General features: G+C 50.7%; 1 protein-coding gene across 1 annotated transcript in view; it reads left to right on the top strand.

Moving 5' to 3' along the window:
- hmcn2 (hemicentin 2) overlaps window positions 1-24,672 on the top strand; it is a 59,947-nt gene that overhangs the window by 10,047 nt on the left and 25,228 nt on the right. Inside the window, exons 7-42 of the mRNA XM_048985189.1 lie at window positions 31-151; window positions 351-614; window positions 724-868; window positions 1,129-1,250; window positions 1,848-2,123; window positions 3,247-3,388; window positions 3,992-4,119; window positions 6,754-6,867; window positions 6,953-7,111; window positions 7,540-7,734; window positions 8,717-8,812; window positions 8,976-9,103; window positions 9,192-9,336; window positions 9,613-9,725; window positions 10,582-10,741; window positions 10,837-10,996; window positions 11,917-12,044; window positions 12,264-12,509; window positions 12,611-12,694; window positions 14,373-14,570; window positions 14,948-15,078; window positions 15,423-15,570; window positions 16,463-16,589; window positions 18,024-18,181; window positions 18,293-18,571; window positions 19,304-19,431; window positions 19,704-19,854; window positions 20,164-20,391; window positions 20,795-20,908; window positions 21,567-21,754; window positions 21,835-21,931; window positions 22,271-22,432; window positions 22,904-23,017; window positions 23,289-23,485; window positions 23,857-23,938; window positions 24,085-24,216. Of these exons, the coding sequence (XP_048841146.1) occupies window positions 31-151; window positions 351-614; window positions 724-868; window positions 1,129-1,250; window positions 1,848-2,123; window positions 3,247-3,388; window positions 3,992-4,119; window positions 6,754-6,867; window positions 6,953-7,111; window positions 7,540-7,734; window positions 8,717-8,812; window positions 8,976-9,103; window positions 9,192-9,336; window positions 9,613-9,725; window positions 10,582-10,741; window positions 10,837-10,996; window positions 11,917-12,044; window positions 12,264-12,509; window positions 12,611-12,694; window positions 14,373-14,570; window positions 14,948-15,078; window positions 15,423-15,570; window positions 16,463-16,589; window positions 18,024-18,181; window positions 18,293-18,571; window positions 19,304-19,431; window positions 19,704-19,854; window positions 20,164-20,391; window positions 20,795-20,908; window positions 21,567-21,754; window positions 21,835-21,931; window positions 22,271-22,432; window positions 22,904-23,017; window positions 23,289-23,485; window positions 23,857-23,938; window positions 24,085-24,216 (5,560 nt within the window). The remainder of the gene's footprint in view (window positions 1-30; window positions 152-350; window positions 615-723; window positions 869-1,128; window positions 1,251-1,847; window positions 2,124-3,246; window positions 3,389-3,991; window positions 4,120-6,753; window positions 6,868-6,952; window positions 7,112-7,539; window positions 7,735-8,716; window positions 8,813-8,975; window positions 9,104-9,191; window positions 9,337-9,612; window positions 9,726-10,581; window positions 10,742-10,836; window positions 10,997-11,916; window positions 12,045-12,263; window positions 12,510-12,610; window positions 12,695-14,372; window positions 14,571-14,947; window positions 15,079-15,422; window positions 15,571-16,462; window positions 16,590-18,023; window positions 18,182-18,292; window positions 18,572-19,303; window positions 19,432-19,703; window positions 19,855-20,163; window positions 20,392-20,794; window positions 20,909-21,566; window positions 21,755-21,834; window positions 21,932-22,270; window positions 22,433-22,903; window positions 23,018-23,288; window positions 23,486-23,856; window positions 23,939-24,084; window positions 24,217-24,672) is intronic.

Raw genomic sequence — 24,672 nt, 5'->3', positions numbered from 1 at the left:
GTGAGATGGAAACCCTTCCCTTTTCTCCAGGTGGGCTGCAGTGGTCGACACACACTCAGAGTCACTGGCGTCAGCAACCTGGACTTCCGGGCTGGGTTCTCCATCTTACCAGTGTCTGAGTTCAACCACACAAGGGAACGGCCAGTTCAAGGTCTCCTTGAAGCCCACTTTGAAAATGAAGCACAGTCACTGCTGCACCAATGTTGAATCTTTGTCCAATATTGATGACCAATAGACAGTTGTCTCCCCGTATCTTACCTGTATAAGTACGGTGGCTGGATCCATATTTGTTACTGTTTCCAAACCTGTGCATTCAGCTTGATGCAGATGACCTCCATGTTTTTCCGCAGGTGTCCCGGCCCATGTTCTTCTGAAATGCGCGGGGCTTTCTCCGCCGGGCCTGGTCAGCCACACAGAGCTGGTCTCTGCCTCCGGACGCTCCCTGCGCACTCTCCCCGTCCCCCTCCCCTCAGACAAGGGTGCCCGTGGGCTCTGGAATGTCCCCGAGTTCCATTCTCCCTCTGAGAGGTTCTTCCTACGAGTGTCCGGCAAGGATGCTGACGGTTACAGGTTTCAGAGGCTGTCCAGCGTCTCGTATACCAACATCATCCCAGGCAGGAACTCTTTTACCAGACTCTCCAACATGGATCTGACCAATGGCGGCTCAACCGGGCCTATAGGATGGCCCCTCCCCCTCACTCTCTGTCTTTTCTGTACCCTTAGGGCCTCCTTCAGTGAGCATGCCCAGTAGAATCACAGGCTTCTACATGCAGCCCACTCTGATTGGCTGCTCTGTGGAAAGCGAAGTCCCTTATAGGCTGAGAATCATCAGGAGTGGAGTCCGGATCGGGGAGGAGAAAACCTTTCAGTGGGTTTTTCTTATTGGTCCAATATAGATGTGCCAATTTAGTTTACTTTAGTTTAGTTTTTTTTTTAGTTTTAGTTTTTTTTTTTTTTTTTTATTTATGATCCTCAGCTACTAAATTTGAAACCAACTGTGGAGTTTTGATTAATTTTGATGAGTTTTGGAAATGTTGAAATTTGTAATGGGATTCTTGTAGAACATGGCATTTAACGTTAAACGCAATATACTTATCATGGCTTCCACCCGTCTACTCCACCTTCCAGGTCCTCTGTCAAAGCATCATGGGAAATCCCAAACGTTTCTGGGGAGGACGAGGGGGTGTACGAGTGTGTGGCCGAGAGCAGAGTGGGCCGGGGTCGGGCCGAGACGCAGCTGGATGTGAAAGGTCAGTGCGGGTGCGGGAGGAGCTGGGCTGCTGGGTTTGGAGCTCCTGCCACTGCACCACTGAAGGAGGATCATCTCAATGCAAGCAGGTGCTTTGTCAGAGGGTGACGTATTTCACAAAGGCCAGATGTCCTTGGCATGGTATGTGGCTCAGTGGGTTAGGATGCTGGGCCTGTGATCAGAAGGTCACTCGTGCTGGACTCCTAGGCAAGGCCCTCAATCCCAAATGCTCCTGGAACCTCCGAACCCTACTTACTCCGATGTGTGTCACTTCAGATAAAAGCTAAATGACGCAAATGTAAGTATAGATACACAGGAAATTGACTGATAGTGATGGAAGTGGACTAAGTGCAGTTATTTAGCTTTAGACAAACATAATAAGAGCTTACAAATCTTGATACACACATTAGAAGTAATTCCGCAAAGTGGAAGCTGTTCATCTCATTTTGCTTGACTCGGTTATTCAATAGAATCATTGCTTAAGTCGTGTTTAGTGCTGAATTAGCAGGAACAGCGACTCCTCCAAACCCACATAAAGAGTTTTATTGGTCGTCTCCTAACGGCGCTGCTTTTCTGACCAGCTCTTTGCCTGTCACAGACCCCCTGCCGGTCCTGAAGCCCCCCACCAATGTGACGTCCCCCCGGGGGGCCCGGGCTGTGCTCATCTGCCAGGTGGAGGGCTCCATGCGGTACAACATGACGTGGCGTCGGGACGGGCGGCGCCTAGGCTTAGCCGGCACTGGCGGAGTGAGAATTCTGAGGAACTCCTCACTGGAGATCGATCCCGTTGGACCTCAGGATGCGGGGGAGTACCAGTGTGTGGCCAGCAACACACAAGGCCAGAGCAGGGCCAGTGTCTGGCTGCTAGTCCCAGGTGAGGTTTGCTAACGGGTGAAACTCCACACACTCTCCACTCTTAACGTGTCACCTGCCTTTCCTGGCCTGCAGGGGGCAGTGTCTGACTCAGCAGGTTAGGCCTGTGATCAAAAGGCTGCTGGATTGAATCCTGTGTTCAGCAGGATTGTAACATCGCTGGTGGGTCCTAAATGCTCCAGTGTGTCAGATAAATACGTAAAGCCTGTGCTCTGAATCAAAGCTTCACTCTCACCTGCACATGTGTGGGTTCGTCTCAAAGGACAGCATGATAGGAAATACGAGAACAAAATCATTCTGGAGTCCGTGTGCAAAATGACAATAAAGCACAATTTTATTTCCACCCGAAATCCTCGCATAACATCCCATTATAAATCCATAGGTATTAATATGGAGCTGGTCCCCCCTTTGCCGCTACAACAGCTGCCCCTCTTCTGGGGAGGCTTCCCACAAGATTTTGGAGTGTGTCTGTGGGAATATTTACCCATTCATCCAGAAGGGCCTTTGTGAGGTCAGGCACTGATGTTGGACGTGAAGACCTGGCTCACAATCTCCATTCTAGTTCAATCCAAAGGTGTTCGATGGTTAGTTGAGGACAGGGATTTTTGGAGGCCAGTCAAGTTCTTCACCAAACTCACCCAACCACGTGTCTATGCACCTTCCCATGACTTCGCACAGTCATACTGGAACACAAAGGGACCTTCCTCAAACTGTTCCCAGAGAGTTGGAAGTATGGGGTGGGTGTAATGGCCAGCTGTCCCAGTACATTTTTCCCAGTACCACCTTGGGCCTGGCGGGGTGGCATTTCATTGCACGGTCTCCCCCCGGGCTTCTCGTGCGACTTATCTGACAGCGAGCTTTGCTGTTACGCAGCGCTGGGTCCACCATCTGCTCCCTATCAGGGTGGCTGATTCAGCACAGCGCTCTCTCTCTCTCTCTCTCTCTCTCTCTCTCTCTCTCTTTCTTTCTCTCTCTTCAGGAAACGACGAGGCTCTTACATGACATGATAATGTCGGCGTCGCAAAGCGGGGGGGCTCTGCTGTTGCAGTTGGGGGGGGCGTGTTGGGGGGGGCTGTGTGCAGTGTCGTGGTGACCGTATTTGTCCGCTCACTGTTTTTCTGCAGAGGTTCCTTCTGTGGTCGTCACTCCCCGCAGGCTGGCCTTCTCCCAGGGGGGCGATGTCCGTTTCGTTTGCACGGCCTCGGGGTCACCCACCCCCCAGGTCTTCTGGACCTACAAGAACATGTTTCTGATGAGCGGAAGCAGGTACAGTGAGAGCTTGGTGCACATCCACCACACCTGGTCGCATATCTACTGTTCAGGTAACTGCATTTGCAAACATGGCTTATCCTTTTCACCCATCCTTCTTTCATAAAGAGGAAAGGGTCAAGGAAAGGCAGGGCACAGGGTGGGGGAACACTCTAGATGAGATGCTAATCCATCACACTGCAAAGGCACACACACATGGAGGGTAAACATATGTTTATGGGGACCGCTCATTCATTTCTATGGGAAAAATGCTAATGCTAACTATGACAACCATAACCCTAACCATACCCTAACCATAACCATAAGTGACCAAGCAAAATACAAGAGTTTTTGCATTTTTAGTTTTTCATTGCAGTCACAGATCTTTATTATTGTGTCCCCATAAGGTAAGGTATACCCTGTCACACACACACTCCCTGTTCCACCGTGTTGCCTTAATTCTTTTCGTATTAATATTATAACTTATTGATACATTTTGACCACTTATTTACTTCAAGCAACTGTAATCTAGCTGCTGATGGGGACCATTTCTTACTGGTGTGCAAACAAGAAAATATAAATGTGTGTCCTTATTGAGATTGTTCACCTCGATTTGCTCAGAGTGTCCATATCAAAGCACGGAACGCTGACCATCAGAGCGGCCCTCCCAGAGGATGCTGGGAACTACACCTGCCTGGCGTCCAACGAAGCCGGAACGGCCAATCAGACAGTTACCCTGAGCTATGAAGGTGGGCAGAATGAAAACTTCAATAAAAAGGAGATTAAGTGCCAAGCCTCCCGCTATTGTGCCAAGGCTGAACTGGGACAAAGGAGGCCAAACTGTGCCAGATTTATTTTTATTGCAATCAAGACCAAGGCAATACTGTGTGATGCCGAAATTGTTACCAAGTGACAGCCCCAGGGTGAATCTAATTAAAGTAATTAGGTACATAGCTTCCAAACCTCGGCAGATACAAACAGCAGTAAACAACCTTAATGAAGGAAAATGCAGAGAAGTAGCAGCTAGATTTCAAAAGGAGCCTAACCGGCCTGTTCATTCAACCAAAAAAGGATCTTATTTTTAATTTCTGAATTACGGCAGAGATAAGTATAAACGCATTGAATGCGAATAGCTTTGGGGCTGCATATATCACTGCGGGCTTCTTTTATAAGTGACAGCTCCTGTTTGCGAGATCTAGGGCGTAATAGAGTTTCCTCTGCGCTGTGCTCCTTTCTTAACCAATCGGAGCGAGCGACATAATGGACCAGTCGTAGTCTGCCTCTGGTCTCCCGCTTTCGGGCACAGAGCAGGACAGATTGCTGTCAAGCTGCGTCACGGTTCCTCAGTTTTTGTGATGCGACAGGAAAACAAACTTTTGCGGTACATGCAGGGGTGCAGGATCTGTAATCGCAATGTGATATAAGGTGGGAGAGAAAGCTGTGGCAGGTTGAGAAACTGGGAAGGAAATGGGAAACAAGAACAGAAAGTATAGAATCAGGAACTTGAGTACAGAACAGAACGGATTGCAAGCAAAGCACATTATAAACAAAATGAAATAATATTCAGAGAGTGTGCGGCTGCCCCAGCAGCTCTGGTAGACGGGGGGTGGAAGTTCCCTAACGCCCTCGAACCAGGGTATCCCCATGCTGCTCTCTGCGTCTGGATCTTTCATCCCTCCCCATCAGCAGAGCGGTGGGAGGGCCAGCGACAGCCTGATTAAACATGACAGCTTCTCATTACAGACTGCCAGAGTCGTTTTTGCGGGTGTCGGGCTGGCAGTGTTACTGAATACTCTCGTTATTTTTAAAAGTCATCAAATACTTTCGTTATTTATAAAAGCCCCCTCGGCTTGGCCCACTTAGCGTGACGGAGGTGGGTGTGGCTAGGGACCCTGGCGGTCACTCGGGGGTGTACCACCTCTCACACCACGCATTTGTGTGGGGCCCCGAGTTTGGGGAGGGCCCCTGTTGATCAAACTAAAAATACATTAAACATGCTTGCTTAATTAGGAGGTGATGAGGGAGCACGTTCAGATAACCTGCTAGCTATGGTCTCACTAGCTAACGTTAACCTTCTATGCGATCTTGAAGCGATCATGGTCCAGCGGTGTCACAAAAAGAAGGAAAATCAGAGAAAGGACGTAGGACAGACAAAGCCGCAGAACTTTACTGGAAACTTAACGGTTTAGCAACATGTTTTGTATAATACCAACAACAAAGTGTGAACAAATTAGTTTCAGTATTTCATGGACTTAATTACCATGCCACTTCAGTTCTTTTCTAAATTCATTTCTGAGTTTGGTAAACAGCTGTTCCGCTACTTCAGGGGTCTTCAAGTCCGGTCCTGGAGGGCTACCGTCCAGTTGGTTTTCTACCCTACCTGGTTTCTGATGAGTCACACCTGCTCTCAGGTAAACACCAGGAACAGGTGTGGCTCATCAGAAGCCAAGTGGGACAGAAAACCTGCTGGACGGTAGCCCTCCAGGACCGCAGTTGGAGACCCCTGCCCTACTTTGATAAAACATTCTTTAATATATTCAGCGTCAGTGAAGAGCTTTCTGTGTTTTGTAAGCTCCTGAGACGCAACAAAACTGGTAGCACTTCTTCTAAACTCCAAAGTTCTCCAATCAATGAAAGTTTGTAATCTTGCTTGAAAATCAAAGTCTCTCCTTGCAGTCCAGACATGGTGAAGCTATTCAAAGATATACAGCCACGATAAGCAGGTCATTTACATATTTCACATTTGCAGCTGTGATCAAGCAGAAATGTTACATTTTAGGCAGCCTACAGTATTTCAGCACAACATAGTTTGCTTTTTCCACCTGGAATTTTAAGCACAGTGGTAAACCTGATGAAACAGCTTTGCATGCATGCGCCTGTCCATTCATCTCTAAAATCTCAATGTTCATATTATATTTTTCTCCTTTTGACATCTTAAGAACTCTGCTTTTAGCTGCCCTGTGGCACAATCTATTAGAATTTATTTTGAGAGTGTTTTTTCAAAACATCTTCGCTAGATTAAAATGAAGGCTGGTCTCTGCTGGACCAGTTTTATCCAGTGAAGTTAAGCTACCAAGATGAACATCACAAGCCACCAGTAATTGTTACATGATGATCTGCATCCTGAGTTCTGCAACTTTCTCACCATGCATAAGGATGCATTCGTGGACAGTATTTTCACAACGTGGAAATTATCCACGGTTTTAATGATGATTAAAATTTGAAACTGTAATATTAATGACTGGGAATTTTACAGTGGTTTACCATGTAACCGCCAAAGGCCTAATGGACAGTCCAGGAGGCCTGAAGTGGCAAACGGGCTCCTACTCGTGCTTTGACCATGCTGTGTCCCCCACCCCCCACCCCCCTGCTCTGATCTGCAGAGCGCCCCAGCATTATCGTGGCCAGACGTGTGATGCTGGTGGTTGCTGGCGAGGACGCCCTTCTACAGTGCCAAGCCACGGGGTCTCCGCCCCCTCTGGTCAGCTGGATCAAAGGTGAGGGCGGTATTAGCGCGGGACCTATTCAATGATCATCATGTATGTGAAACGGGAAAACTAACTACGGTTGTTGTGGCTTCAGGCGACCAGCAGGTGGCGTCGCTCCCATTCGCCATGCAGGACGGGCAGCGTGGCACGCTCCGGCTTCCCAGGGTCCAAGAGGAGCATGCGGGGGAGTACACCTGCGTGGCCAGCAGCTCAGCTGGAACTGCGTCTGCAGTCGTTACCCTGGAGGTCGGAGGTCAGAGACGAGGCAGATCTGGGCAGGGTGTAACTGTACAGGGTTCTTTAGATTTGTAACTTAAAACATCTTCAGTATAAATATAAATGCCTTGCCCTGTGATGGACTGGCCTCCCAGTCAGGGTCTTGCCAGGCTCCAGTCACACTGTGATGGATAGATCAGTGTCCCCCCGACAGTCCACATCTTTGCTCCCTCCCAGCTCCCACCCAATCAAGAACACCGAATACCTGCTGCAGGTGTCCTGGGAGCTGAGAGGGAGCAAAAATCTCAACTGTCTGGAGGTCCCTGAGCACTGGATTGAGCACTGGATGGATGCATTAATTATATGCTGGTTTGCTGCATAATGTCGTGTTTGTGTTTGTAATCGTTTGTGAGTACTGGTACTTTTATAGCGCCAATTCCACATCCCTCCCCCCTTGCTGTGCAGTTGCCCCCCAGCTCTTCAGCATCCCCCATGACGTCTCTGTGGATGTGGGGGAGAATGTTACCCTGCCCTGCTCCGCTCGTGGCTTCCCGAACCCGTCGGTGACGTGGAGCCGAGGGGAGGGGCGGCCGGTCTTCAGCAGGCCCCATGGGCACACTGGGGCCCTGCAGCTCGACTCGGGGGGCCTCCTCATCCACAGTGAGTGCCTGCGCCCCCACACTCATCAGTTTGACCTCTGGCACGGGATCGCATTCAGAGCCATCTGTTGTACCCTTTATTTGGTGTCATATGTCCCCAGCGACAATGTTAACCACCCTCTGGTCAGCAGGTTTTATTAGGCTGCACCCCACCTGCTTTTGTGTTTATAATAAGCCCCCCCTCAAGAACAAACCCGTCCCTGTATGTAACGAGAATATTGAGTTATGTAACAGAATAACAGTAACAGAATTTTTTCCAGAGGTTTTCTGGGACTAGAGTAACATAAAGTACAGAACATAAGAAATTTAAAAATGAGAGGAAGCCATTTGGTCCATAAAGCTCGTTTGGGGAAAGTAGAGTAACATAAAGTAGAGTAGCATAAAGTAGAGTAGCATAAAGTAGAGTAGCATAAAGTAGTGTAGCAAGCGTGCTGGTAGTGAGTAAGTATTCAGTACCATGAGCATGACAGAGAAATTGATATCATCAGTGGCTAGAAACAGTAAGGGTATTATAGGATATATTTGGGTATTATTAGCACATCCTATAGGCCTGTTGGGTTGCCAGCAGTGATGGGGGGGGGGTCGGCCCTCTTCCTCCCATACACATAGGATGTGCTACAGACAGTGGCCATCTTGGCAGATGGTGTCTCATGGATGAACGACAAAGTTCAGAGAGCTTCCCCCTAAGGCAGGGAGGCTATCGTTCTGTGCCCTGGACGCACGTCAGTGCCGGTCCTGGTGGGTCACGGCTGCGTGCAGAAGCCTGTTTTAAGAGTCTTAAACTTTTATAGGCCAACGTTGCCGGTATGGGAGTGAAGGTCCTCCGAGGTGGAAAGTGAATCTGTGTCCAGATCCATCTGCTACCTCACCTGCTTTTCTGCTTCAGCTAGAAACTGCTGACGAATGCAAAACGGCTCCCAGGAAGCTCGCCCCCCCACCCCCCGGCTCACGCCACTGAGCCGCTGTGAATATTGTCGCCGTAGGTGCATGGATTGATGATGAAGGCCTGTATATCTGCGAGGCCCAGAACCAGTTTGGATCTATACGTGCCGAAGCTCGAGTGACCATCACTGGCCTGGGTCAGTAACTCCACCCAAAAAAAACATTTCGTCGCTACTGAAGAGGCGCCTTGACTGTTACCCCAGTAGCTTCAGGATTTTCTGACAACTTCCTGTCAGAATATCTGCCAGTCGTTTTTAATTTGGTTCATAGTGACTCAATCTTTGCCCCCCTGGTCTACAGAACCCCCGGTTTTGGCTCGTGGGGCCCCATCACTCACCACCGTGATTGGTCAGTCATTGACAATTCCCTGCATGCTGATGGATGGAATTCCTTTGCCGGAGAGATACTGGCAACATAACGGAAAACAAGTGAGGCTCATATTTCATACCTGTTGTCAGCAAACTCCCCTCTGTCACGTCACCTTGGTTTGTGACCTTTAATCCCACTTCCTGCCAGGTCCAACTCGGCACCAGGACCTTCCTAAAGAGTGACGGTAGCCTGCAAATTGATAGGGTTATCCCTGAGGATGCCGGGACCTACGTCTGCACCGCCATCAACGTGGTGGGGTCAGCGAACCTTTCTGTCACCCTGGATGTGCACGGTAAGGTGGGAAGGGTAGGGCTTTTCCATTGGCTGATCTGTCGGAGAGTCCCTTTGGGAGACTGACTGAGCAAAGCACTCAAACTTTCCTCAGACTAACAACAAGCTTTACATTTACACGGAAGACATCCAAGTTTATTCTCCAGTGTCCATGAGTAACTGGCACTTCGATGTTGATTAATCCTGACAAGAAGTATTTTGTTGGCAACAGATGAAGACCAAATTAGGTGTCATTAAAACTCCTGCTTGTTGATGTGATGCTCATTCGAATTCACAGATCCCCCAGAGATTAGGCCAGGTCCCCTGCATTACATCGCTAATGAGGGCGTGGCCATCACCCTGACCTGCGAATCTGGCGGCTGGCCGAAGCCAACCTTGGTCTGGACTAAGGTAGACCGCCCCATGTTCCGCAAGCCTTGGCCTGGTGACCGGCGCTGAACATTACTGTTGCATAACAGAGTTCTTGTTGGGTTTCGGCATTGGTGAGCAGATGTTGAGTCTTATAGTCCCAATATAGTTCTGATCCATAAGCTCAACTTCACCAGCCGCTTCCTCCAACACAGATGGATTAGTTGTTTAATCCGAGGTACGTTATGTAAATTTTGGATATTCAACAGGCATGTTGCTTTAATTCTGAGTCTGGTTGCGGTATCATGGAATTTCCTCACCGGAGATGTACAACCAACCGTTTTCATTACGTTGTCTTCCTACCCGACTTGGGTGAAGTAAATTTCTACCCTTGTCACATGAAAGCAGGACTGTGAAAGCCATCTTATTGCTCAGTAGGAGGGTGATCCCAGGAGAGGTCATGAGTTACAGGGAACCGTGACCTGCAGCTGACACATTGACCCTACGACCTCTTCTTAGACTAGAAAATTCCTAAAAAAACAAAGGAGGTCTTTGTTAGACCTCGATTAGATAGACATCCTCCCCATTTGCTATAATGCTTAATGATTGCTGAGAGAATTCCTGCAATAACGAATTGCATTTAATAGTCTGAAGTCATGTGGTCCATTAGCTAGATATTAAATATACAATAGATGTTAAAAAGTTTAAAAGAAAATGTTTAAAGCTATTTATCCGGGTAGTAGGTGTATAATTGCTCATAAAAAAAATAAAATAAAACTACAATGTATGCAATGATGACGATCATTTAAACATCATTTACTCAGGCAGCCAAAGACTTTTGCGCAGTCCTGTATATTCACACATGTGTCCCCCCCCCCCCCCCCCCCCCCCCCCCCAGGGACGGGATCCCCTGCCCAGCCACACCTCTGCGCTCCATCAGGGACCAGAAGGGCAGCTTCACATTCCCAAGCCCACAGCGGACGATGCCGGAATCTACGTGTGCACCGCCAGCAGCCCCGCGGGCTTTGCCAGCCGGGAGACGCAGCTCAGCGTCAACAGTAAGGCTGCAGTGAGGGAGGGGTGCCAGCAGATAGCAGGAATGATAGAACCTCTTCCTGGTTCCTGGCAGTGAACTGGGCTCTCTTGTTAACAGCGAAGCCGACCCTGGTGGGCAGAAGTGACCACGAAACCACAGTAAAGATGGCCGTCGAAGCCGGGTCGGAGGTCATCCTTCCATGCGAGGCCCAGGGCAGCCCTACTCCTCTGGTCACATGGCTCCGGGACGGACGGCCCATCCCCCCAGTGTCAGCTTGGTAAGGAGAATGTAGCATTGTGTTTCTCCAGCCACAAATGGGAGGGCAGATGTTCATGTGCTGTCAGATCCCTTCTGATTAGACAGGAGTTTTCAGTAGAGTGGCTAAGTGTGAGTCCCGGGTGACTCTTGCTCGGACGTCCCCTCGCATCCTGGTGTGAGACGCGCATCCGCTTTGCTGAGCATGGCCATCTGCTCTGGCTAAGTCTCTGTCGTCTCTTTGCTCGGTTGTGCTTGAAGGCACTCTGAATTGGGCCACCCTTGAGCGGGGGGGGGGGGTATTTGACATCCTCTGGGTGGGGGGGGGGGTGAAAGGAGGGCGAGACGAAGAGGGGATCACCTGGAAAAAGCGGGAGGACAAAAAGCTGGGGAAAGGTTGTACTGGATTGATGTTCTGGGGCTCGGGAGGTCGGGGGGGACTGCATGTAGCTGTTTGCCGGGCTGGCATGATGAGTATAACATTCCTCTGTATAAGAGGGGGGGGGGGGTATTAGCCTGTCTGCAGAACCCTGTTGGAGGACACATACTTGTCTGATCTGGGGTTTTGGAAGCAAGAGATGGATGGATGGATGGATAGATAGATAGATAGATAGATAGACAGACAGACAGACAGACAGACAGACAGACAGACCACTCCGTACATGGCTTCTTTAAAGACAACTCTTTTACTTCCTCCAGCAGTTGACTACATAAAGACCTTGCAAGGCAATGTGGATTTCATTAGCTGGGTTACTCTTTGGATGGTGAAAAGCTGTCATGGACACCGCTAACCTTTTGTACTGCCCCTTGCCGCTTGTTGATAGGTCACACAAAGGACCAGGAGGTCTGTAGGGTTCTGTCCCATGATGTATGGCTCGACAAACCTGCTTTGCTTCTGGATTGAACCCCTGAACAGCAACACCTTCTCTCCCTCGACCTCAGGTTCGCGATGCTGCCCTCTGGTTCTCTAAAGATCTCTGATGTCAGGCTCATCGACAGCAAGCTCTACACCTGCACCGCAGTGAACCCGGCAGGAAATGTGTCACTCACCTACAATCTCCGTGTACAAGGTCTGTTGTTTTTCTTTCTGTTGAACTGAAATACCCGTTAAACTTCTCTTAGTAACATGCTAATGATACAGAGTTGGCCGCCATCACTGTTTTTAATTCATACTTCATGAAAATGCTCAGGGTGCATCGTACAGCTATGGCTGACATCACCAGCCTCATCATGTCTCCTTTTTGAGAGAAGTGACAAGCAGCAGACACTGTCTGTCTTTAATCTTCCAGTTAAGCCCAGAATCGAGCCCGTGCCTTCGGTGGTGAAGGCCCTTTTGGGCCAGACGGTCACCCTGCCATGTGCCGCCCAGGGTGAACCCTTCCCAGAGGTCAGCTGGTCCCGGGATGGCGTAGCTCTCGGGCGAGGCGAGGCCCACTGGATCCAGAGCGTGACACACAAAGATGGGGGTACATACCACTGTGAGGCCGAGAACAGTGCCGGGAGGGACACCAAGGACATGGTGCTGCAGGTCCTGGGTGGGTGTCCACTCGCTCAAAGGACAGAAGCAGTCAGAACTCTTTCAGGCATGGTCTGGACTGGTGACCCGGTTCACCATTTAACCTTGTGGTCCTTACAGAGGCTCCATCCTTTGTGGACACTGGAGCCGCTGTCATGGAGAAGGTAGCTGGGAACAAGGTGGAGATTCCTTGCTTCGCAGGAGGTAGGTGACCAATGTTTAATCTGCTTGATAAAGATTTTGAGAGTTTAACCAGTACCATGGGTTACCGAGCATGTGTAGGGCCATAGTCATAATGACATCACTTCCTGGAGTCACTCTCATTTTACAGGGCTATACCTCCTGCTTGTTAGTCTGTGCCAGTGCTGGTTTTGCTCCCTGTCCAGCTGTCAGGCTCCATTACCTCCCCTTAATTTTCAGGCATGACTTCCTGTTGTTCTCGTGTGTTTCATGTCTGTTTACGTGTTGCCTGAGGCACAGCTGTACGGAGGGTGGGAAGGGTCTGGGAGGTGCATGTTTCCCGCTCAGCTCGTGTTCTTCAATGCACATTTGCACATGTGTAGCCGGGGAGGGGGTTAGGCGGGGTGGGGGGACTCTGTGTCCGGAGTGCAGATGCATATACCAGACGTCTACCATGCAGGACATGCCCATCGGTGTAGTCAGACGAGTCAACGAAAGTCTGCGGTCTTCCCATTTTTCCATTTGGGGATGTTGGAGTATGGTGGGGGCGGGGGTGACTACCCTGGCAACCGAATATGTTTCAGGAATCGGAAGGCGGTGCTTTGCAACAGCTGGTATAGTCTCATCCCCCTCCCCCGCTGTCTGTGGGCGCATCTGCTTTTTAGCATGAAGGGAGCAGCATCCTAATTACAAGGCTGCAGCTGCCAGATAGTGAGCTAGCTTTTTCAGAGAGGGGTCCACGGTGTTTGTCTCCACTGCATTCACGTCGGCAGGTGGGGGGAGCCCGCTGCGGGGGCCCTGGAGGTTCTAGCCATGCTAGCTTTAGCCTTATCTCAGGCGAGCAGTTGGAGCACAGTGGATGACTCCAGCTTTCATGACCGTTTGATTTCTAACCCTCTGCGATGGGGATCTAGGAGAGAATGTCAGCCCTTCCCACAGCGCCTGATATTATCCCCCAGTTAGAGAGTGGCGTGGCTCCCAGGGCGCTGCACTTCACTGCACACTGCGCAGAAGGGGATGGGGGAAGCCTCAGTGAACTTTGGCCAGTGGGCAGCCAATGACTGGATCTATTTTAAAAATCCATGGGACTCTGTAAGCACTTTCCTCGTCTGTGTCAGAACAACAGACCCCCCCTGGGCTTCACCCAGCACCCCCCACTCCACCTTCTGGAGACTCCGGGACGAAAGTGGGCCTGTGTTCCTTCTGTCTGCACGCCGGTTGCCAGGTTGTGCGCGTGTGAACCTTATAACGGAAGATGGGTTTCCACGGCCCCCATCTGTTTTAAAGTCAATTTCCTCAAACGAGAAGAGGGAGGGAGTTGTGTTGTGGTTTACTGGACCAGCAGGGGGTTGGAACATTTGTTTTTAGATGTGAGTGTGTTTGCATTTGTCACATCAGCTGACAGTTGGTATTCTGTAATACTTGTGTGTTTAGTCCCACAACAGCAGCAATGAAATAGTACAATAAAAATGAATAATGCAGTGGCTGGCATGGTTGCCTCACATGAATGGAGAGCAGGCTGTATGTGCGTGGATTTTGTATGTTCTCCCTGTGTCATTGAGGGGTTCCCTCTGGGTTCTCTGGCTGTGACTGCTGTGTTTAGTGTGCATTTTCTCCTCATGTTGGTTTGGGGTTCCCTCTGGGTTCTCCGGCTGTGTGTGGAGTTTTTTCCCACCCCCTTTCTTATTGCCTCTGATCTCAGGTTCTCCGCCACCAAAGATCCGCTGGTTCAAGAACGGCCTGGAGATCCGGCCTGACCGGACCGGTGCCGACGTCTCCGTGTCACAGAACGGCTCCCTCGTGATCGCTGCCGTCTCTGCTGGTCACAGTGGAGATTTCCGGTGCGTGGCCACCAATGAGGCCGGCTCCTCAGAAAGGAAGACCCGCCTGAAAGTGAACGGTGAGCTCCTCGATTCCTCCACCTTATCTGTTTGTCGTCCTCGGAAGACAAGCTCCTTTGCTGCTCACTTCACTGTCTCGCTTCCTGCACTTTCCCCCAAAACAAGAAGTAAAGCTGTGTTAGCATGGAGCAGCTTACAAAGTGTCTAAACATGTATTAACACAATTATGGGTTGAGAGCACCTCCAGTCTGTGAGTAACTGCCACAGCAGTCTGCCCGCCATCTTTAGCTGCAGCGCTTATAGGGGAAGCTGCTCCTTATGCACGAAGCCACACAGCTTGTTAACTGTAGCAACAAATGTTTTTCAAAACTGTTGCACTTTCCCCGCTCTCTCCGCTCTCCCCGCTCTCCCCGCTCTCTCACCGTGCCGTCACCAGTCCCCCCAGAGATCCAGGAGGACATGCAGCCCCTAAACCTCACTGTCACCCTTCAGCAGCCGCTCACCCTGGCCTGTGACGCCTTTGCCGTTCCCCCACCTGCCATCACCTGGGCCAAAGATGGCCGACCCGTGAGTCTTGGCTCTCTGGGGGAATGTTTTAATGTTTCCGGCTCTCGGAAAATACTGGTAATTTGTCTGCATCCGATTTCCATTTTAATGATGCATACTTGGTGTACCATTCAACGGGCAGAACCCCCTACCGTGCCTTCACAGGCTTTAATTAATCTCATAATTACATGAGAAATTCACCCCAAAGGGACACAGCATCCATGAAGCAGCAAATGAGTAAGACACCGGAAGACTACCCGGGCGAGCTGGTTTTTTGTGTTTTATGACTAAATACTGGCACCTAGCGGTGGACTTGTCATTGCAGCTGCTCCTTCTTGAATCCCAGCGTCTTTGGCTGCTTGCAGGTGGTGGATACCCCTGGGGTGTACCTCCAGAATGCAAAGCGGCTGCTAAGGATCTTCCGTGTGCAGGCGGAACATTCCGGGCAGTTCTCCTGTACAGCTGTCAACACAGCTGGGGAGGCCAGGAAGACCTACAACATTGTGGTTCAAGGTAATATCCAGATGACAGCCATGCACATTTTACCACTTGTGTTTTTCCAGATAATATATAACTTTTATAGCTGTTGACATTGATCCGAATCTGTTTCCTCTCAGCGTGATTCTAACCTGTTGCTATTTATCAAGAGTTTTGGGTTTTGAAAGGTGCCTTATAAAAATAAACAGGACATATCTGGTGGTAGTGAGAAAAACGCTCGACCCGAACTACTCTAGGTGGATCTCCAGCTGTGTTAAAGGGCCACTTTGGATAGGAGCAACCGAGCAGCTAAAACGCGACGCATGAATCTGATGAGAATTGATTCTGCTTAAAATGCTGCAGTGTAGTTGAGGGCTGAGTGTAGTTTCAGCTGTATTTGCAGTGATTATTAAAGGTTACAATGACCATTTAGGAGAGCTGAGTAGACTGACTGTAGGCAATGATCATTTATAGCTTGGCTCATTTACCTTGAATTATGTACTGATAAGACAGCACTGCTCATATTTAATTATAACACTATTCATTTATTTAGGAGCTTTTAGCCAAAGCAACATACTTTTTAAAAATGATATATGATATTTATCCATCCATCCATCAATCCATCCATCAATCCATCTATGCACCCACTTTGCTCACAGGCCCTAGCAGGACAGGCGGCTAAAAGATGGATGGATGAATTGATGGATAGATGGATGGCTGGATGGATAAATGGATTGATGGATAGATGGATGGCTGGATGGATGAATGGATTGATGGATAGATGGATGGCTGGATGGATGAATGGATTGATGGATGGCTGGATGGATGAATGGATTGATGGATGGCTGGATGGATGAATATGAATGAATGGATGAATGAATATATGTAAGCCTGCGCTTTTCTCCCTATTTCCGCTGTCTGTTTGTAGCCCCTCCGGTGATCTCCGGCTCCTTGGGGGTGCAGGACCTGGTGGTGGTGGTAGGCCAGGAGGTGGAACTGCAGTGTCGAGTCAGTGGGCGACCAGTGCCCAGGGTGGAGTGGAGCCGCGATGGGGAGTAAGTGCATGACACACAAGTGCGTTCCACACAGTGCAGGCCACAGACACACAGCGCAGGACACACAGCGCAGGACACACAGCGCAGGACACACAGCGCAGGCCACAGACACACAGCGCAGGACACACAGCGCGGGACACACAGCGCAGGACACACAGTGCGGGCCACACAGCGCAGGACACACAGCGCGGGCCACACAGCGCAGGACACACAGTGCGGGCCACACAGTGCAGGCCACAGACACACAGCGCAGGACACACAGCGCAGGACACACAGCGCAGGACACACAGTGCGGGCCACACAGTGCAGGATACACAGCGCAGGACACACAGTGCGGGCCACACAGCGCAGGACACACAGCGCAGGACACACAGCGCAGGACACACAGCGCAGGCCACAGACACACAGCGCAGGACACACAGTGCGGGCCACACAGCACAGGACACACAGCGCAGGCCACAGACACACAGCGCAGGACACACAGCGCGGGACACACAGCGCAGGACACACAGTGCGGGCCACACAGCGCAGGACACACAGTGCGGGCCACACAGCGCAGGACACACAGCGCGGGCCACACAGCGCAGGACACACAGTGCGGGCCACACAGTGCAGGCCACAGACACACAGCGCAGGACACACAGTGCGGGCCACACAGTGCAGGCCACAGACACACAGCGCAGGACACAGACACACAGCGCAGGACACACAGCGTGGGCCACACAGTGCGGGCCACACAGTGCAGGCCACAGACACACAGCGCAGGACACAGACACACAGCGCAGGACACACAGCGCGGGCCACACAGCGCAGGACACACAGCGTGGGCCACACAGTGCAGGCCACACAGTGCGGGCCACACAGCGCAGGACACACAGCGCAGGACACACAGTGCGGGCCACACAGTGCAGGCCACAGACACACAGCGCAGGACACAGACACACAGCGCAGGACACACAGCGTGGGCCACACAGTGCAGGCCACACAGTGCGGGCCACAGACACACAGCGCAGGACACAGACACACAGCGCAGGACACACAGCGTGGGCCACACAGTGCGGGCCACACAGTGCAGGCCACAGACACACAGCGCAGGACACAGACACACAGCGCAGGACACACAGCGCGGGCCACACAGCGCAGGACACACAGCGTGGGCCACACAGTGCAGGCCACACAGTGCGGGCCACACAGCGCAGGACACACAGCGCAGGACACACAGTGCGGGCCACACAGTGCAGGCCACAGACACACAGCGCAGGACACAGACACACAGCGCAGGACACACAGCGTGGGCCACACAGTGCAGGCCACACAGTGCGGGCCACAGACACACAGCGCAGGACACACACACACCTGGCTCTCCCTCACGGGGTGCATTACAGACATTCCCCTTTCCCACTTGACCCACGCTGTCTCCTGCGTCTTTGTCAGGGTGCTCTCCCGCAAAGGGGACCCCCACGTCCTGTTTTCCGAGGGGGGCCAAGTGATGAGGATAAAGTCGGCTAGGCTCAGGGACCAGGGTCAGTACCAGTGTTTGGCGATCAACGACGCTGGGACTGAAAGCCGCCAGTACCGAGTTAGAGTTCAGGGTAAGACCCCTTATCAGACCCCTGCTTTTTGTGTCTGTTTTCAGAAAATGTCCCCCAGGGTCCATGGGCCTCATGCCTAGCTTGCTTTTGCTGTCCCTCGCAACACTATAGCGCCCCCTACTGTCCGAGGCTCAAGCGAGCGCTCCGAGATCTCCGTGGTGCTGGGCTTCTCCGCTGTCCTGTCGTGTGAGGCAGAGGGAGTCCCTGCTCCCAGCCTCACCTGGCTGAAGGACGGCCATCCCCTGGTCTCCGGGCCCCGGCTGACCTACGAGCAGGAGGGGCAGAGCCTGAAACTGGGCGTGGCGCGTGCCGACGACGCGGGGCTCTACACCTGCCGCGCCACCAACCCCGCCGGCACTGACAGCCGGCACTACACCCTGACGGTGCTGGGTAAGCGCCTGCATTTGCTGTGGGCACAAACATGAGGGTCATGAGTTCAAGTCCCTGATGGGCTTCTGCTTGAGCAAAATGCTTAAATATAAATAATAATGATGACACTCCATTGGAGCTGGGGGTTAAGACAGACTATTCTGCCGAGGCTGAGCTCAAACCCGCAACCTCCCAATAACAGGCACAGAGGCCCTGCCTGCTGAAACACACGCTACCCCCAATACATGCGTCTGTAAATATCAGTCATTCAACTAAATACCCACCCTGGGAAAGACGGACGACACCTGTATGTCCGTGCTGATGTCAGTCCGGGGGCTTCCGTATCAGTTAATCTACCCCATGCTGTAAATTCACACTTCCTGGGGTGATTTAATAACAAATACATTACCTTGTTTAATTACCTTATACTTGTGTAATAAATATACAAATGTTAATTATATGGTAATCTGCCCAAGACGATAATAAGAATTTAAAAATTGGTTATAACGATCATCTGCTTATAGTGATCAACTTCACCCGGACACACGTAATATAAGCTGTTCCCACTCTATTTAAAAAAGCCACATTCAGTTAAACTCCAGTGTCAAACTCAGATTGTTTTCCATAAGCTGTGATGAATGTGATCAGAGGTGTTTTCACAGAAAGACAACATGAAATACTCACCTTCAGTTCATGGAATTATTAGTAACATGTATAAATGGTGGAGCAAAGGCAGCTTTGTATCTCCCTCAGTTCCACCCAAGATCGAAGGAGGCGACGGCGGCAGCGAAGCCAAAGTCAGGGTCAGCAGCACCCTGGTCCTGTCTTGCTCATCCAGAGGCTTCCCTGACCCCACCACCCAGTGGTACCGAGACGGACAGGTAGGGGCAGTGGTCTGTGTTCTCTGCAATTCAGCTTAATTATGGACATGGGTTCCCAACCCATTTCAGTCACTGGGCCATGTTGGACGCTGGAATATGTCAGTAGCATAATTTTATAGTAGCATTAGAGTTCAAAATTTTACCATTAACAATAACCATTGGGTAACTCTGTTGTGAACGGCACTAAATATACATGCATTGAATTGAATTGAATTGAATTGAATTGAAAATAAACTTTTATTTGGTGTTCTAAGAAACTTTCTGTTTTCCAGCCACTAGGGGGCCACACTCCCACCGGGGTCCGGGTTGAAGGCCATCTCCTGCACATTGAGAATGCTGTGAGGAGCCACGAGGGACGCTATACCTGTGTGGTCTCCAATGCCGCTGGAGAGGAAAAGAGAGACTTCCATGTCACCGTTCAGGGTCAGTGTGGGCCATGCTAATATCCATCCATCCATCCATCCATCTTCCAAACCGCTTATCCTACTGGGTTGCGGGGGATCCGGAGCCTATCCTGGAAGCAATGGGCACGAGGCAGGGAACAACCCAGGATGGGGGGCCAGCCCATCGCAGCATGTTAATATTACCCTTGTTAATTTTACATCAAGCCCAGTTCAGCTATAATGAAAGGTCTACAGAAAATTTACTTTGAATGTTCTCAACCAGAAAACCGACACTGAATACGACTGTTGTCAGCGCTGGAATTATTGAGTTGTTTTCCCATCTCCACAGTGCCCCCTATCTTTCATCGCGTTAACAATGGCCCAGCGGCCTGGGGTCTGGGAGTGGAGGAAGAAGAATGGGCAGAGGAGGGGGCGGAGATCACAGAGAGGCAGGAGGTGGTGCTGGGCCACCCGGCCACACTGTCGTGCGAGAGCAATGCCATCCCCCCTCCGCACCTCACCTGGTACCACCAGGGACACCAGCTCTCTGCCCTGGATGGCGTGGTTCTGCTACCTGGTGAGTGAGCATCTTTTACATGAGGGATTTTAGACAGGCATCCATGTGTTACACCCTATTGGGTCCTCTGTCAAATCTGCCAGCCCCATAAAACGTGGGTTCGCAGAGATCCATTTTTATTGGCCATTGAAGGTCATGTGACAGCTGAAGCCACAAGAAGCTGAAAGTGCATTATAGACATTATAAATAGTAATGGGAGGGGATGAAGTGGGAAAAAGCTATTTATAAAGGTATCTGCCTTTAGTACAAAGGTAGCATGATTTATTTCTATTGTCCTTCCCAATACTCACATGAAAGCAACCCCTGTAAATAAAAACAAATGTGAAAAACATACACATGTGGAAATGAAAGGCAAACGAACAGCAGAGGCAAATGCTGAAAAGCAGGTGTGTTTTCCTCCAAGGCGGTCAGGTCCTGCAGATCCCGCAGGTCCGGAAGGAGCACGCCGGGAAGTACACGTGCCAGGCAGTAAACGAGGCGGGAGAGGACCGCATGCACTTCCAGCTGGAGGTGCTGGGTAGGTGCCCCCCACCGCATGCCCCCCGGGCTTGGTCCGGCACCCAGGAGACAATTGTCAAACTCGAAGGATCCTTAGAGTCATCTTCAGCTGCATGACTCATACACTGAGATGAAATTTCGATCTTGTTGGTTGCAAAGCGCAAAGAAACAATAATGAATGCAATATAAATACAAAAGGTATTCAAACAGGGCCGGCCCAACCCTTTTTAGGGCCCTAAGCAAAATTGGATTAGCCTAGCTGTCAATTGTCATCTTCCTTCCCAGAAAAGGGCGCCCCCCTGGTGGCTACCGGGCACTAATAAGCCCCTTAGTTCACTTATGCCAGTGGTTCTCAAATTTTGGTCCTTGGGACCCACTGCCCTGCTTGTTTTCCAGCTATCCCTGCCCTACACACTGCTGATTACCTGGATCAGGTGTGTTCAGTCAATCAGAAGCTGGGACTTGTGTGTGGGGCAGGGATAGCAGGAAAACAAGCAGGGCAGTGGGGCCCAAGGACCGGGTTTGAGAACCACTGACTTATGCCAAGGCCTGACCCTGCATTTAAACATATTGTATTGAGACATGGGTATATGTGTTCAGAATATCTGTGTTCAGTGCGTCCACGTTCAGTAAATCGGCGCACATTGTGCACTAAAACACCTGCTCTGTGTCCGCAGTGCCCCCTGTGATCTCAGGCCAGAGTGAGGAGTTTGTGGAGGAGGTTGGGGCAGTGCTGAACAGCTCCGTCTCACTGCAGTGCGAAGCCACGGGGACTCCGCCCCCATCCGTGTCCTGGCTGCGGGATGGCGAGCCTGTGGAGGAGGGGCCGCGCTTCCAGCTGCTGGAGGCCGGCCGGGTGCTGGAGGTGAGTGAGAGCACCAGTGACACCCAGACGAGGAGCGAGGACCCCGTGTGGGGTTGACCGAGCCGCTTGTCTCCATGCAGGTCCATGCCGTGCAGGTGGCAGACATGGCCAGCTACCTGTGTCTAGCAGAGAACAGCGCGGGAACAGCGGAGAAGCTCTTCAGTCTGACGGTTCAGGGTGAGGATGGTGCAGGGCTACCACACCACTGGATACATACACTGCAGACCTGTCTGCCTTATACCATGGATTTTTAAAGTGCTGGGCCCCTTGAATCTACCAGGGCCCCGGTGGTAAAGCCTCCATAGCATGCCACATGGGTTTTGATTGGCTCTGATTGTATATGTCATCTTTATGCTATAAGACGCTGTGACATGTGACGCTATGTTATATGTGGCTTCATTTATTCCTCTATATCCCGGGTTTCACTGGTTCACTTTTGAAGCCTACATATCTGGTTAATACATGTTCCGAATGCCCGTCAGGGAAACATACACGACCCGCTCCGTCTCATTCCAGTTCCGCCAACGGTCATTGGCTCGAAGGAGGAGCAGGTGAGCGTCATCGAGGGTCACATGGTGTCCCTGCTTTGTGACGTGCAGGCGTACCCCCCCGCAGAGATCACCTGGACCCGGGACGGGCAGCTGCTGGCATTTAGCACGGGGATCCACGTGTTGCCAGGTGAGGGCCCTCTCCCCTCTCCGTGTGGTAGTGGGTTAGGGTTAGGGTTAGCCTGTGCATGCAGCTGACCGCTGACTACTGATGGACTTCGGCTTTGCCCTGGACTACAGTTTGCACCTTGCTTTCAACAAGCAAGCCTACTCTTTCTTTTTCAATTATGTTAGCATGCCCTGGGGGAGTCAGTGGTGCAGCCAGCCTTGGACCCCCAGAGTTTTTTTTTTCTCCCTACTGGGGAGTTTTTGATTCCTTGGATGTATCACAACACACTCATGTAAAGTGCAATGGGGTGACTCTTTTGTGAAAGGCGCTATATAAAAATAAATTGAATTGAATTACTGACCCCAATGACGCCTGACGGTTGACGTTTCTCAAGCCCGCCTGATTTTCACTGACCTTTCGCCTGCTAAACACAAGGTGACATTGTGAGGAATGTATGGGAGACACTGTCATGTCTGCCGGTCCTGTCTTCAGGGGGACAGATGCTTCAGCTGTCCAGAGCCAGGCTCCAGGATGCCGGCCAGTATGTCTGCACTGCCACCAACACTGCAGGACAGGATCAGAAGAGCATCGAGCTCAGTGTCTACGGTATGGTCCTTTCTAACAGCTAACACTGAATCCTCCGGCAGTCTGTTTATAACTGTCTAAACAAAATAATAATACACATAATAAAAAGCTTTTAATTTCATTGTATTGAGCCGTTTTTGTTCTATTTCAACGCCATACGTATGTGAGAGCGTCAGTTTAACTGAGTTGTTATCACAGCGATCCTGTATCCTGTTATACTGGGTAGGTGGTCATTGCAGTTCTTTTAGGCGGTTAGCTATCATTCACACATAACCCGTCTTTTTCCTCAAAGCTCCACCTACGCTGAAGCCACGTAGCAATTTCGAGTCAGAGGTCGTGACCCCGCAAGTCGGCTCGAACGTCGTGCTCCGGTGCGATGCTCAGGGTACGCCAGAGCCCGAGGTCACCTGGTACCACAACGGGCTCCAGATGGTGCCAGGGGGCAGGCTGGAGATGGAGGGCCACCTTCTGCAGATTAAAGGGGTGCAGGTACGTGGTCTCCCTAAGCTAAACTCACAGAAAACCTTCACACCCACCAACATGAACGTGTTAATATAATCACATATACAAATGATGAAATCTGGATTACTGAGATGCAGATACGGTGTCTCCCTGTCTCCTTAAATCCCAATATACCTCTCAGGTGCACCTACATGGAAATGGGGGCATGTGTCTGCTCTCCTTGATCCTACGTAGTTCCCATTCTGTTGACCTGAAATACACAAAGACTTGTGTTACCCTAAATATGGTTTAGTGCATGTTTACTGTGTCCATTAGCACGCATGGTCTCATGTTCCTGTGGTAGGGTGTATGTTTCATGTTGTGTGGCGTCTGTGATGAGTTTTGTCTTGTGTCTCCAGGTGTCAGACAGTGGCATCTACATCTGCAAGGTCTCCAACATCGCTGGGCAGGTTGACCGAAGCTTCCGTCTCACTGTCCATGGTGAGACCCGAAGAGCCCCTTTTTATTTCGCTGCTTCAATTTGTATTCTCTGCATTTTTAGCATTTTATAAACAGGCTCTAGATACTGCTGGTACCATGTTTCATAGGCATGATGTTACACGTTTCTGATCTTGTGCCGTCCTCAGCACCCCCTGTTCTGGAGCTCCCTCTAGAGGAGACCCTCACTCACACCGTGGGCTCCCATGTCACACTGCTGTGCGAGGCCACGGGGGTCCCAGCCCCCAGCATCACTTGGCTCAAGGATGGCTCTTCTATTGGTGAGGAAAGAGTTCGGGGATTCTTAGCCAACTGACTCAAATGGGATCGTAAATAACATTAATCATTTAACATATGTCAATTTGAATATCTGCTAAACATGTCTAACTAAAATTTGATCCAACATTCCACTCAACATATTTTATTGGCCGATTGTCTCATTGCCCCAACATTCCAAAGGTCACTTTCATTGGCCGATTGCTTCATTCCCCCAACATTCTAAAGGTCACTTTCATTGGCTAATTGCCTCATTCCCCCAACATCCCAAAGGTCACTTTCATTGGTCGATTGCCTCATTCCCCCAACATTCCAAAGCTCACTTTCATTGGCCGATCGCCTCATTCCCCCAACATCCCAAAGGTCACTTTCATTGGCCGCTTGCCTCATTCCCCCAATATTCCCAGGGACGCTTTAATTGGCCGATTGCCTCATTCCCCCAACATTCCAAAGGTCACTTT

Source organism: Brienomyrus brachyistius, chromosome 2 (assembly GCF_023856365.1).
Source record: "Brienomyrus brachyistius isolate T26 chromosome 2, BBRACH_0.4, whole genome shotgun sequence".
In the NCBI taxonomy this organism is placed as follows: Eukaryota; Metazoa; Chordata; class Actinopteri; order Osteoglossiformes; family Mormyridae; genus Brienomyrus; species Brienomyrus brachyistius.
The sequence above is the reverse complement of the archived record's forward strand: the minus strand, read 5'-3'. Positions and strand labels throughout refer to the sequence as shown.